This window comes from Protopterus annectens, chromosome 8.part0 (genome assembly GCF_019279795.1).
Source record: "Protopterus annectens isolate FY-2018-M chromosome 8.part0, PAN1.0, whole genome shotgun sequence".
Classification (NCBI taxonomy): domain Eukaryota; kingdom Metazoa; phylum Chordata; order Ceratodontiformes; family Protopteridae; genus Protopterus; species Protopterus annectens.
In genome coordinates, this window is record NC_056741.1 from 1,098,885,926 (window position 1) to 1,098,901,667 (window position 15,742).

Consider the following 15,742-nt stretch of genomic DNA (forward strand, 5'->3'; position numbering starts at 1 on the left):
ATACTCTGATATCAATCCTTGCTAGGGAAGACAATCTCGAACCCGCAGACCAAATAAAGTCTTGGTGCCTTCCCATTCTATTACCTTTTCCTCCCTAGTTATTTGCTCCTAATACCTTGGCTTCTTTGCCAGTTTTCATCAATAAATTCCGGCCCCCTCTTGCTTAGTCTGTATTCCTAATTGCAGTCATCTCAATTGGCAGAATCACCTTTCTCCATTCCCGTGTTGGCTTAGTTCTTAGAATACTTTCTGCTACTTTATGGATATAATATTCTGTATGATTACTGTTATTCTCTTTAAAAGCCTGCATCCAAAAGCCCAGTCTCCCCTTGTTTCTTGAGTTTCCCCCCTTTTTCAACATCATCCCTTTCCCCTCTGAATTATAGTTTTCTGCTTGTTCTACATATAGGAGCCTTAACTGTGTATCTCTGAAATACACCTTCAAATTGGGTAATCCCAATCCATCCTGTTCAACTGGAAGAATCAGCTTATCCCACTTGACCCTTGCTGTCTTCCCCTCTCAGATAAAGTTTTCCAGCTCTTTATTAATTTCTATCCACAACTTCTCTCTGGTTGATAAAATATGTCTAGTCTGGTATAAGATTAAAGGGACTAAAAACTTTTTGACTGCTTGTATCTTACTATCCATATAACAAAGCTTCCATTTTCATAGTTTTTGTATTATCTTTTGTTTATAGTTTCTTTCCACATATCCTTAGCTGCCACACCAGAATCATTTTTAATCCATACTCCTAAAGACTTCATTTTATCATGTCCCCATGAATACGGATGTTGTTGAACCAATTTGTGTGTAGGTACATAATTTACCGCTATTGCCTTTGTTTTAGTTTCATTAATTTTGTATCCTGAAAAGATTCAAAACTGTCTCAAAATGTTCCACATCACTGAAATGTCTCTTTCTGGTTTTGTCAGGTATAGGTTCATAGGTTCATACTAGGCTATCTGCCCTAGGGCATTTACAAGCCTAGCCTAGAGTTTTGTGGCTTTCGCCACCCTTTTAGTTTGAAGGAAACTATGCCCATTATTTTGCTGTGCCTCTATCAAGCAGTGACACTGAGGTTATCCCTGGGGTATACCTGCGATCTCCCATCCATTGGTCAAGATTTCTCTTGAACAAGGCCAGCGAGGTGCTCTGCCTCACATGAACCGGGATTTTGTTCCACAGCATAGGGAGTCTCTGGGTGATGAATCTGTCCCTCCAGCACGTCCTATTAATAGCCATGTCGAGGTTTAAGTCTCTTGCCCTTGTAGTTCTGATGGATTTAGATTTTCTGAGGTGAAGCATGTTCATTAATTCCGGATTTGACATGGCTTTGTATGTCAGGCACAGGTCACCTCTGAGCAGTCGGTAAGCGACTGAATAGAGCTGGAGTTCCTTCAGTCGGGCAGCATAAGACATATTTTTGAGACCCTTTATTCTTTTAGTGAGGAACTTTTGGGGCCTTTCCAATTGCTGCAGGTGTCGGGTCAGATACATTCCGAATGGGGCATTGTACTCAATCATTGGTCTGATGAGTGATGAGTACAGGGGAACGATGACCTCCCTAGAGCTAGATGTGAATCCCTTCATGATCAGGTGGGCAATGTAGAAGGTCTTCCTAACTACTTTGGCAACGTGGGTGTCAAATGAAAGGTTACTGTCAACCTGGGTCCCCAGATCCCTGATAACCTCTTCTGTGCTTAGTAGATTGCCACCTATATGGTAACTAGGGGTAACCTTGCTTTTCCCGAAGGGAATGACTATGCATTTTTTGGCGTTTAACTTTAGGCCATGGCTCTGGCACCAGTTATCCATTTCTATGAGACCCTTCTGAAGGATGTCTGTGTCAGATGGGTTTTCAACTATGGTGCCCAGTTTGCAGTCATCTGCAAACTTTGTCAGCCATAATCCTCCTGTGTTTGCCTGTACTTCTGAAAAGTAGATGCCAAACAAGATAATAATATATATATAGTATAAAATAATATCTGCCAACAGAGCCAGCTTTTCTTGACTACCATACCAATTATATCCTCAAATTTCTGAGTCCTTTATTTTCTTTGTCAATGGTTCTAAATTTGATGCAAACAACAAAGGGGAAAGAGGACACCCCTGGCTGGTTCCTCTGTTCAAGCAGAAATTATCAGAGAGGACCCCACTCACTTTAATTTTCACCACCAATCCTCCTAAATCCTCCTAATCAATCTTAAAATGTTTTCAGAAAATGCAAATGCTTCCACTACCCTGCCCATAAAGTTCCAGCTTACTCTGTCAAATGCTTTCTCTGCATCAAGACCCACCAACAACAATGGTATCTTCTTACATTCTGCTTCCCTCTGGATCATCAGTATTCTGTTAATGTTGTCGAATGTTTGCCTCCCCTCCACCATACTGATGCATACCTATCAATTTTGGCATTACTTTTGTTATTCTTTTAGCTATTATAGACATGAACACTTTATAATCATGGTTTACCACTGAAATGGGCCTGTAAGAAGCCGGGTCTGATGGATCTTTACCCTCCTTAGGTATTTCAGCTGCCACTGCTTTCTTCCAGGATGTTGGTAATTCTCTTCCTCTTGAAATACTGTTAAATAAAACCTTCCAGATCTTTATCAGTTTTTTTTCCTCCTGGCCTCCAAACTTCCACACAAATACCATCTAACTCCTGGGGACTTTCCTGTAGATCGGTTATACATCACAATTTTTATATCATCTCCTTCCATTCTAAATGTTAGCAATTGAGCCTTATCTACCTCTAACCTTGGCATATTTAATTCTTCCATAAACATTTCGATTTGTATCTTTTTTGATTTCCATATTTCTCTGCCTTATACAGACTTTCATAGAATTTTCAAAATATTTCTAATACCTCTACAGGGTTTCGTTACCTTCCTTGTTATAGGCTCCCTAAGCTTTGTAACGGTCTTTTCTACTTTCTGTTGCCTGAGTTGTTGTGCTAAAAGTTTTTGTGCTATACTGTTATTGTCAAAAACAGCTGCTAGACAGCAATCTTTCTAAACTCGTGCATATTACGGAAGCAACCTCTTCTTTGTCTGCCTAGCATTCTGCAGTTGATCCTCTTCTTGTTCTGTGAAAGTCCCCCGTTCTACAATTCTTTAACATTTGTCAGTCCCTCTAAGTAATTTTTGTTACATCTTAACTATAGCTCCCTTTCTTTTATTTCTATCCTATTTTTAAATTGCACCTTAATTTTATCCCACTCCCTAGGTATTTTTCAGAAGAAATTTCTATTCTCCCTAATACATCCTGAATAACCTCCACTACCCATTCCTTAAATTCCTCTCTTTTATTCAAGAGACAGGTGGTGAAAAAGCGCCAGTGTCTCATTTTTTTTTTCATTACCTTGTGTTTTTATTTTAGTTATTATTGGCACATGATCTGAAATAGTTACTGGGTGCATATCATGACTTTCAGTTAAATGCACATTCTTGTGAAATGCCAATTTTGTCTAGCTTACCCCAGTTTTTACATCTTGAGGAATAACATGTAAATTCACTCCTAACTCCTAATACTGAATTCACATCTTCCATGCCAAATATTTTCATAGATTTCTTCAAAAATCTATCATCCTTTGTTATACTTTCCCTTGTGGGCTCCCCAGACACATCTTCATTGTTGCAAGTCAATTTCCAGTCCCCACCTATAAGTAATGTTCCTTGCTGAAAAGTATTTTTCACAGAACTTTCTTAAGCTCTATTATAGCAGTTTTAGTTGGAATATACACACATGCCAGAGTAATCCCCCTCCCTTGCCAGTAGCCCCTTACCACTACAAATATGCATTATATCTTTTTTATCCTCTTCTATCACTATTGGAGCTCCTCTTGCAATTAATATAAGTACTCCTCATTTCCTTTGTCTCAGGTATTCTGCTGAATAACCATCCTGAAAACCCTTCTTTATCAAATTCACATGTTCAGTTCTAAGTGTATCTACAGTAACATGGCTATTTATTTGCATTCCACATTTTTAATACAGTTCACTTCTCTTTCTTTTTTTGTATTTATCTGAGACCATTTACATTTAAAGACATTAGAGAAACCATCACTGCATAAAAAAGTTATTATTCCCACCTTTTATCTAGAACACCTTTTTGTTAAATGTCTAGTTCCACAGCTTTTGTGTTACATGCATACACTGTTTGACAGGTTGAACTTTTATACAATTGTTTCTTGTTGTATCCATTTGAGCCTATGTCACATCTTACAAGACTTTGTTTTATTGAAAGCCCCAATACCCCCTTAAAACCTATTAATTTAATACTAACACACAAAACTATGTACATTCTTCAAATACTGAAGTTTTACCCTACTAATAGGAACAAAAGTCCCAAAACTGGCAGCCACACTCAGACTTGAGTTAACCTAAAAGAAAGGTTAAACATGCTTAGACGCATGGTGCAGCCTGTGCTTCTACTAACTGCTAATAAGGTTTGTCATTTCTTTATAGCTACCCCACCTAGGAAAACCTCTGAATGCTTTCAAAGAAGACTATGCTCTCGGCCTCTTCTCAGTTCTTTCCAGCCAATCATTCTCCACTAGCCTGTAGCCAGTTTCTCTTTATCAGATTGTCTCCATGGAGACAACAGAACCAAGCAGCCAGTTTCACTTCATCAGATTGTTTCCATGGAAACATGAAGACCAGCTGCAGAATGGCTACTGAGCATACATGTATTTGCTAGAAAAAAGCCTCATAATATTAAATATTCTTTTTCATTTACTTGCTTACTCTTAAAACTTGTTACTATATCAATGTAAGGTCCTTAATCTGGTCAATTCCCCATACAAGAATGAAAAAAAAAATGGCTGCGTCGGCCTAGAACTCTCCACCATAGGATCCGAAGCGGTCTCGGGTTCCAATTCTGCTGTAGCCAGGGGCTGCGTAGGCGCCTCACTGAAAACCGGAGACCGGCCCAGCCGAAGCCTCGGAGTCTGGCTTGGGTCTAGGCTGCCTATCCTTATCTTTGCGTTTTTTGTGCACGCCGGTAGTCGGTTGCTCTGACAGCATAGTGTAATTAAATTTTCTACCGAAGTAGTGCCGTGTGAAATCAAAGCATTGTTTTATAGTTCGCTTATTGAACCTAGCACAAAAGCGACAACCAATGACGACGTGGTCTGGGCCTAGGCAAGGTATACAATAAGAATGAAAATCCTCATGAGGTATTTGCTTCCCACAAGAAATACAATTGTTAACTTTTTCTGACATCGGTCTGAGGCAAGAAAAGTTTCCACAACGGGGTACTTAGCTTTATTGAAGACTTCAGATCTGAAATTCGACTTAGAAAATCTCAGGAGTCGGCCGACCAGCACTTGCGAACTGCTTCTGCTTCGGGCACTGCGTGGCAAGAAAGACTGAAGAAAATGGCGTCGGATGCATCATATATACCCCTGGCGCACTGACGTCAGGGAAGAAGCGACAGCAACTGACGCCGGACCAAGACTTTGGAATTCAGGCCGACTGCGGGACCGCCTGATGACAGGATAACCCAAGTGTGATGACTGCAGCAGGGTAACACGATGAACATCACATTATTTGTTTTGTTGTCATGCTCTTTTAACCAGGCTTGTTTTTTTTTCATTGCATTCCCTACATTTCTTAAAACTGAACAAAAAGAAAGAGAGACGGGAGAAAGAAAAAAAAAATAGCAGCACCTATTTACAATCCCCATTACACTTAAAAATAGAGAAATCTATAACAAGCAAAGAAAATCAACCACCACAAAAGTAGGGCTAGTAAGAAGAAAAAAATCATTAATTACACAACCTGCTCCCTACTCTACCCCTCCCCAAATCATTTTTTGAACATTAATGACATGAAGTAGGGCATAAGCTTTACAGTCCCAGAGAAGTCCAAGAAATTCTGAAAAAGTCCAATATTTCCAGATTTGCTTGTTCTAGTTCATGCATACAATTATTGCACTGTAACCCCATATTAAGTTACTGGTTTTATTACTGTTCATCTCCATCTCCCAAATCCTATCTCTGCTTCATTTCCAGAGTACTCTCGATTGTGCTCCCCTTCTTCACTCCAACATTTTCGGAAAAAAACAATGGCAAAAACTTCACAGGTACAGTCTCTCTGTGGTCTTTATTACCAAAAGAACAAGAAGCAGAAATTCTTTGTTTCACAGCTCACTTTTTGTTCGACAAACTTTTGTACTTCCTCCTTAGCATGTACTTCATCAAAACATGATTTTGTCTCTTCAGGCAAGAATACTTTGAAGACAACTGGGTACAGCAGTTTGAATCTCACAACTCTGCCTCGATATACCCTGAATAGTGGAATAAATTTGCTTCTCTTCTGTCTGGTGTACAATGAGTAATCATTCCCCACAAACACACTGCTGTCTCCCACTTTTAGTACTTTGTCCTTCTGCACAGTTTTGTCAAAATCAACTCCTTCTGCTTGTAGAATTGCATCTTTACTATTAAAGTCTAGGTTGCTATATCAAAGCCAGGTTTGGAGCATACACACGAGGTGCCCTTTCAACTAACAACTCCTGCTGAAGAATACCAGTCCAGTTGCTTATTTGTACTCTCCTAAAATTAATGCAATCTGTTCCTTCCAGCTTCTCTAGTATAGCTGAAAAATCTCAGGTTTTCCTAAGTGCTCTGTCCTCTAATTCTATTATTTTTTGAAACATCTCTTCCTGAGCAGTCCCATATTCAGTCAGACTTTTCTTCATTTCGACCTCTGATTTTCTCAGCTTTATCACCTCATCTGAATATTTGTTTAAAGCTTCTTCCATTTTTTCAAGCCTTTTGTTATTCGTGTTGATGTACTCCATCAGTGTTTCATTTAGGATTACTATCAAAAGCTTGAAACTGAAAACTGCAAATGTTGTTTTACATGACGCATATACTTGACTCATGAATAAGTAGATCCAAAGGTCGATGCAGCAACATGAACAACGTTTTGTCGATATTAATGTAGACAGTTGCCATTGCCAACCATGCTTCGTGTCGCTGTCTTGTGTACATCCTTACTAACGGACATACACTTGAACATCGACATACTGACTATAGCTCCTACCATTTTCATGGAGGTGCCTGTCATGTACCTCACTTTCCACCTTTTGATAGTAAACAGTCAGTGTTTCTTCCTCACTTTTTGTAACTGATTTTTTTTGAGGTCCTCTGCATTTCCTTTTTTTTCCTGGCATCCAGGCAGTACACCTACTAGCGAGTCAATGAAATTTACCCGTAAATAAAAGTGTACTGGCCTTCTCTGTTAATTTCTGTTTTCACACTGGAAGAGGTAGAATTAAGCTGTTACTCAAGGTGCAGCCATCTTGGAAAGTTCATGTTGGCATACTTTTGTTTGGGGGGGGGGGGGGGGCTGGAATCGCCTGTGCTGCTTTTACTGCCTCTTTTGAGGAAAAAGTGGTAGACACAGACAGATCTGGAAACAGCCTTTTAATCCATGTTTTGATTATCCATTTTTAGTGGAGCAACACTAAACATAAGTCTTGGTCAATTTTGACAGAATATGTGGCAGTTACGAAGTTCCACGTTGCACACATTGTTAAATTCAAAAACTGAACATTCCTTGGGCTCCTCTACTTCTTTTCTAAGGTTTATCGCTTTTGGCTTGAATGCCAATTTTCCTTAGATGAAGTTCTAAAAGGAAGAATTAGGAATGTTTGCCAACAAAGTTAATTTCAGGTTTAAGAACACTTCCCTGAGGATGCAGTTTTGGGACAGTCACATTTGGTAATTTATATCCCTAAGACCAGAATTAATATTTTATCACATTTGTTGCCAATAAAACTGACAATGCACGTAGATTATTTGCTTATAAGAAAGTTCTGTCTAAAGTCATGAGTAATTTAAGATGTACATTTTGGATTCATTTAATTAGATTCCTTAATGATCGGAATCTAGAATTAACTAAGGGCTAGAAATGTGTGACCCAGTAAAATTATGGTGTTTATGCAAGCTACTGCAAGGTCATTTAGGTACAGAACCATTCCATAGAAGAATGTTAACAGAATGCACGGAGTTCCTGCAGCTCTGTGTTGGGAACCAGAATTTCAAAGATTATGTGCAAGGCTGAGGTAGTTTGGCTACCCTGTATCATATGTGGCAGGCCAGCCCGAGATTTCACTTGAGATGAACTAATATTATGGCGTAACTTACCTTGGTTATTGGTATGCAGCTCTGGGTGATTATGGCAGCTGGATCTTTAGCATGACCCAGCTACCTGATAAAAAGTGTTTACAAATGTTTAATACTACGGTTTTGTCTACAAAAATGGGTATTGCTATATGAAGTTATATTCTGAGAATTTTTTTTCCTTTATCTTATTGGTGGTTCCACTTTTCTAAGGCCACAAACAGAGAATTAATTTTAACAATTTACCAGAAGAGGGGCAAGGGTAGTTTTGACAGGTTGTTACACACATTGTTCCTGTCAACTTACGTTTTCACCTGAGAATCATTAACAAAAAACATTATAAAAAATATCACGCACAAGAACCCCAAATTATACGGGTAATAACTATACCAACATTAAGGAGACTGTAAAGCTCTTATTCTGCCAATTAACACATTAAGAAAGTGACTAAATTCTCCCTTCCACTCTCTAGCACCTCCACAGTTTCTCTGACATGCACCACATACATGCTTAAATCTTCAGTCAATTGATGCTTCCTGAAGAATGCATCTTAACCTAAACATCAATGACATCTTCCAAGAAAAGGTCACCTCAGATTACATCAATCTTCCATCTTTACAGCCGGATAACTACTTTCATTCAAATAAAAAAAGACATTAATCTCACTGAAAAAAGAAGTTATATACTCACCATAACATTCCATCTGAGCAGTTAGACTTCATTTGTCAGCAACCTGTGGGTTCCGGATCCAAGCTGGCAGCTTACCAAGCTAAAAATCTGAGCTCCAAGCTCCTCCCCCTTACCCATAGTACACTGCAACCTCCTTCCAATCCTCAGATCGAGTCTGCCACCCACTGCGTGACACACAACAACCTAAGATACCAAAAACCTGACCCAAACACATACACCAGGCTCATCAGACTCAGGACATCGGGCCCAAACAGAAATAAACCACCAACGTCAGGGGGAGGAGGGAGGGAAGTTTGCTGACAAATGAAGTCTAGCTACTCAGATGGAACGTTATGGTGAGTACATAACTTCTTTATCTGAAGTAGTTAACTTCATTTGATCATCAACCTGTGGGACAGAGTCCCCAGCTACCTGAAATCTTGGGAGGCCCTTAAGGAAGGATATTCCGGAGAACTGCAGAGCCAAAGGAAGCTCTTCCTCTGGAAACCATATCCAGCTTATAATGAATAATACAAAGTGCGACTGGAAGCCCAGGTAGGTGCTGAACAAATGTCACTCAGGGAAACTCTAGTCCAGAATGCAGCAGAAGTAGCCACAGAACAAGTAGAATGAGCATGAACCCATTCTGGTTCTGGTACTCCAAGTTCTTTATATGCTTGTAAAATACAAAGCAAAATCCATTTAGCGAGAGTCACCTTTGAACTGGTAGTGACCGGCTCCTAGCCGAAAGCGGAGGAACCTCCTGGATCACCTGTCCATCAGGATATGGTAGTATGCATCCTTGAGTTCTATCGAGCACATCCAGTCTTCCTCCTGCAAGAACAGCAAGATGGATTGTAAAGTGACCATCCAGAACTTCTCCTTTGCAATGGACAGGTTCATTGTGGATAGGTCAAGGATCAGCCTTAAGTCCCACGTCTTTTTTGGCACCGAAAAGAATCTGGAATAGATGCCTGATCCGGACTGGTCTGGGGGCACTAGCTGTATTGCTCTTTTGTCTAGCAGTTTTTTAATTTCCAAAGCTGCCGCCTCCCGTTGAGCGGGTGGGACGTCCGGGAGGCACCTTGTGGATAGGGGCCCATTTATAAAGGGAATAGAATAGCCTCTGGATATTATTCGAAGCACCCAGCGATCTGACGTGATGGACTCCCACTGGGCTAGGTGCCTCGAAAAACACCCCCCCCCGACTGCCTCCAGAGAGGAGCAGTCAGGCAACCCCTCAGGCTGCTGTGCAGGTCAGTCGGAAAAGGGTTCCCGTGACCCAAAGTTCTTCAGTCCCCTTCTACCTCTGGGCATGCGTCCGCCTTGTCCCCCACTGCCTCTAGGGGAGGAGGAGTCCGGAGAGTTCCGGGACTGCTGAGACTTCTGGAACCACAACTTCTTCTGCCATCACTGGTTCCTGGAGAAGGACCATTGAGGGCTCGAGCAACAGATCCCAAAGGCCGAACGCGTTTTCCCGTCCTTCTCACTCTGGACTAGTGTATCTCGGACGGTTTTCCCAAACAGGGTCGAACCGTCAAAAGGGGCATTCGTGAAGGACGCCTTGAAAGGTTCTGAAAAATTGCAAAGCCGGAGCCAGGCATGATGCCTCATGGCAACACCGGACCCGGCCACTCTAGCGGCTCCCTCAATAGCATTAGAGAGTAGACGTATGGACGTATTAGAAACTGACTTGAGAGTGGCCATATGAGCCAAGAATGTCGGTTTATCCTCGGGGGAGACTCTGCGTACTCTTTCACAAGGTCACGCTGAAGTCTAATTACATGGGCCATGTAATTCAGTGCCCTTATAGCAAAGGTAGCTGAAGCAAACGTCCACTTTCCAAGACTATCCATCCTTGTCTGGAGGATGGACAGAGGAACTTTCCTGGGCCAGTTCCTTTTAGGTGGCTGCCGCCATCAAGAGGGCATCAACTGGGGAACCCTTACTCCAGTGGGCTTGTCAGCAGGAGGGTTCAATACTTTGGCTGTTTGCGTATTGGCTCTACAGTGTCCAGTTCCTTCCAAGCTGTGGTGGTAATGAGGTCCACCAGAGGGTCACAGCCAGGGCGGACACCCAAGAGGCAGATGGGCCTGCGAACGCCTCCAGAAATACCGACTCGTCCGAGGAAGGTTTTTGGGTGGACCAGCCCCTCCTCTGGTGAAGAATTTCCATTATGTCTCAGGAGGAGACATCTTCAGGGGGTGATCTGGGGGAACCTTCCCCTTTCTCCAAGTCGGTATCCTCAGTGAAGGACTCAGTGGGAGTCTATGTGCCTCCTCTTGCACTGGCATTTGTTTACAGTCTCATATTCCTCAAGGAGAACCTTCTGGGGTGCATCAGACACAGGCTGTCCCTGGGAGGACTGGATGATGGAAGACAAACTCAGCTGCGAGGGAGCAGGGGCAGACTCAGAGGAAAGAGTGAGGTGTCAAGATCCTCTAGAGAGAACCCTCTCCACAACGTCAAAAGCCAAAGGGGAACCGGCTTCCCTGAAACTGGTGGGGCAAGTAGCCGTGCCCCTCGGATCTGGCAAGGGGATCGGAGCAGAGGCCAGAACAGCCAGACCCAGAGGGATGGTATGCCCCAACCACAACAGGGCCGATGACACACTCATCACCTCAGATCCGACCCCCAGATCTCGGCTCTGAGAGCTCGGATCAGACAGTGGATCAGACAGACTCGAGGGCATGGCTGGCATCGAGGTTGGAGGAACCATCGGTGCCGACCCCCTGACTCCAGTGCTCCTCGGATCCATGGACTCTGAAACCAGAGGGTGGATCGGAGAAGGAGCTATTGGGGCAAATGTCAGAGCCGAACTCCCCTTTTCGGCTGGGGGGGGGGGCCATCAACACTCCCATCTGCAATTGAGTTTGCAGGAACCTTCTCATCATCCGGTCCATGCCAGCTACACAGAGGCTCCTTGCGGATCTTGAGGATGCCACCAACACTGGCCAAGACGGCCAATGCGAGGACGACCTCGAAGCGGGCCGAGCCTCCTCCTCCGGCTCCGGGGAGAATCGTGGAGAACGGAGCTGAGCGGAAGACGGCCTAGCAACTTTCTCTGGAGTAGAGATCACTTTAGTGGGTGGGGGGGTTCGGTCGACAGATCCGAATCCATTTGCCTCTTGTGACCCCTCTCTCTGTCTCTCTCTTTTTTTCTCTCTCTCTCCTTTTCTTTGTGTTTCTCCTTCCTGGTCTCTCTCTCCCTGTTTGGAAGTGGAAGTCCCGGACAGGGGAGGAGGGCCAGAAGCCTGAACAGCCACAGCAGTGGCTGACGAAGATGCTGCAGAAGACGTGGTTGATTCTGCAGGCAAAAGACCCACCAGAATCAGCTTGGTCCTGCCATCCAGCATGGCCCGGGGGTTGAATGCTGCACATATCCTGCAGCTTGATGTGAGATGAGGTACCCCTAGACAAACCACGTACAGAGTGTGACCATCGGCCGGCAACAGCTCATGGCCACACTCTGTGCACTTAGAGAATGTCGGCTTTTGTGTCTCCGATATATCTAACTAACTAGGCTAACTAGCCAAGCACACACGCATGCCAAGGGGCGTGAAGGGGAGGCCTACACTGGGTGGAAGTTATAAAACTTTCTGTCTCTACTACTTTTTTTTTTTTTTTTTGAATGCAAAACCTGAGGTTAAAGAGGGAAAAGGGATGAACTAGTTTGACACTCACACAAACCACACAGATCGAAAGTTTGCTGAACAAACTAACTATACCTGCCTGGAGCTCAAGAATCCCGTGTTGGCGAAGCCGTGGCAAATGAGATCTGAGGATAAGAAGGAGGTTGCAGTGTAGTATGGGTAAGGGGGAGGAACTTGGAGCTTGGCTCTTTAGCTTGGTAAGCTGCCGGCTCGGATCCATATCGGATCCGGAACCCACAGGTTGATGATCAAATGAAGTTAACTACTTCAGATTAATATTTTTGTGTGGATAAGCCTACTTGTCCATAAAAATCCTACACTATATATAAGAATACAGTGCATTAGAAAAATGGAAACAATTAAGACCCTATTGTTGCTGTGTTCCTGCAAATGACAATGTGACAATGACACTGTCATATTTATGTCAGAAAAATAAATGTTTACTTAAATGACACACAAGTCTGTCCCTATAGTACAATTCTGAAAAAACACACAAGAAACTTGCAAAGTAGTAGTTTACACTACTGCAAAAGTTACTATGTTACTGTGCAAATTACATTTTATAATATCAGAGTACTACTGCTGTACCTTTCCTTGGTCTTCCAACTTTGGAGGCCCCATTTTCTATAAAAAAAATAAAAGAAAAGAATAGTTAGCAAATTCTACAACAACAACTCTCCAACTAAGCCTTTTCTCAAGTTCATTTTTATCCCCATGCCTGCTAACCATCAAGCCATCCCAAATCAGATTAAGTCCAGTTGTTTCCCTGTACAAGGGAATATACCCCAATACCACAGGGAGCAAGAACCATCATACAGTCATCTATGTGGGTTGCTGGTATACTTATCAACATCTCAGCAAATGAAGACATTTTTGTGCAACCTAACCCCAAACATCTATGTGGGAGAACAAGTTATCCACACCATCTCAGGGACCCACTATGCCACCTTCTTTCTGAGTGCAAACTCCTATACACCCACTAATGAAGGCCACCTTCAGGAGATGGCTTGCTGAATCAAAAACACATTTTACAGGACTTTCTTTGCAATGCAGCCCCTCTCCCAAACGAATGGTAGCTTGCATCCTTGTTTTACACCCTCTCGATGGGCATATCCATACTCACCTGTCAAATCCATCAAGCATCTGAGCCACTAATCAAATTTGGGTTGTTGAGTCTTAGTCAGGGCTTTATCCCTCTATGTCACCAGTGTTGGCTATTCAACAAATACACGTTTTCCACCAAGTCAAATAAATTTAACTACAAGCAGTCCATGCCAAGGTCTTGTTGGCCTGTTTTTACATCAGGATCCATTCACAAGAACATAAAGTGCCAATAAATACCCAAATGACAGAAACATCAGTGCTGGCTATTCTCCAAATAGAAATTTTCCACCAAGTCAAATAAATTTAACTGTAAGCAGTCCATGCCAAGGTCTTGTGGGATCTTTAAGTTAGGATCCATTCATAAGATGATAAACTGCTGCTACATATCTAAATTGCACTACATCTGTGAGGAAATATGCATTGATGGATCTATGACTATGAATCTCTCTCTTTCTTATAATGTTTTTGTCTAAAGCTTCCATGCTGGTGGTTTGTGGGTTCTAAAACAGCACATATTATAATAATGCTTACCACTCAAAGAGAATAAGCACAGCAACTGAAGACACAATTTGCTCCAGGCTCAGAATAAGCACACTCATGAAATAAAATGAAGTGCACCTACACAGTACAAGGATAAAGAAGTACAAAACACTTGAGTTTCACAGACTGCAACCGCAACCACTGAGGTGAGGAGAGTATAAAAGTGGGAGGGTAACTAGCCCCCACTGAGAAGGATCCCTTCACAGACAAAAAGACATGGCAAAAATGTATCTGTAATATCTGATACTGGTGATCCTTCTCGTCGGGTCTACAAATGGAAAGAATCCAAAGCAGTCTACAAGCCACAAGAAGGCACAAAGGATGAAGACTTACTTTAGTTACCAACAAAGTCCAGAAGGTTTGCAGTTTTGCTTGGAAGTGTTTGCTTAGATATTTTTATACCCCAAGCAAACTTCAGATAATTTTTCCTCAGGCATACAGCAAATCTTGGAAGTGGGGAAGACAGAGGTAATTGGGAACATATTTTTGGGAATGTAACAAGTCATCAGACTTTAAATATTCCTTACAGAAAATACTTTGTCATAAATGTTGGGAGAGCAAATGGTTGTAACGAACAAAATGATTCTTCTGAGCTGAGATACAAAATATGAATTGCCCACACAGTAAAGACCTTATTAAGTTTACTGATGTTAGCTGCAAAAAACAATTACTAGAAAATGGAAATCAACATCTAAACCAACTGTATCTGAAGTACTGCATGTTGTAAAGGACACAAAAGAATTGCAGGTGAGATTTTTTTAGAAGAGGAGGAGGAAATTATGTTGAAGTACGATAAATTTGTTGAAACAATACAGGCAGAATAGTATTCAGGAGTGAAATTTAAGTGAAGGCAATAACCGAGCGATTTATGTAATGTTGGAGTGAATGACAATTGTTAAAATGTATGCTGCATGAAAAAAAAGAAATGTTAGTATGTTGTTTTCTTGTGTATTACTGCATATGTTCCTATGTCAGTTTTTAATGCCACTTTAATGGGAATGTTTAAAAATGGATGAAGACTTAGAAGGCTGAGTCCTGAAGCAAATATACAACAAAGCAGTTCAGACCCCATAGAATCATTTATCAAGCAATAATGCAAGGTAAAAGCAATAACTGACAATCAAGTGGACAAGGTAAAACTTAAACAATGGAAATGCTTTGGAAGAAATCTAATGGAAGCAGCTGTGCCCCTGTAGACTTTCTTTTGACAATATCAGATTTTTAACTGGAATATAGTAATATGATGACAAGAGATAATGCAGTCAGCAATTTGTGTGGAAATAATTTACTTAGTAGCTTTTACTCTTTCTCTCCTGGAAGCACAGGAGACGAATAACTGATCTGACTTTCAGAAATCATGTATTTTTTAAGGTAGAACTAAACTGGCAGTGCATGTCTAACGGTCTAATAAAGAAGCAGAAGGATATCTAGTATTACATTGTAATTTAATGAAATAATGTTGCATGACTCTAAACTCATATCTGTTTAGTAGTAACTGTCTCATATCTTTGGGTCACACAGTAGTGCTACAGAGCCTCCCAACCACCAATGGTCCCCCATATACCGAGCACATGCAATCACCATTGTGAGTGCCCAATGTTGTTCCAGGCAAAAGGTTAATATCTCCTAGCTTAATAGCTA

General features: G+C 41.8%; 1 protein-coding gene across 43 annotated transcripts in view; it reads right to left on the reverse strand.

The window, feature by feature from the left end:
• Positions 1-15,742, reverse strand: part of LOC122809254 (titin-like) — a 3,339,665-nt gene that overhangs the window by 1,000,283 nt on the left and 2,323,640 nt on the right. For all 43 annotated transcript variants that reach the window (XM_044080625.1, XM_044080596.1, XM_044080621.1 and 40 more), the window contains one exon: positions 13,046-13,081. In XM_044080625.1, coding sequence (XP_043936560.1) covers positions 13,046-13,081 — 36 coding nt within the window. The remainder of the gene's footprint in view (positions 1-13,045; positions 13,082-15,742) is intronic.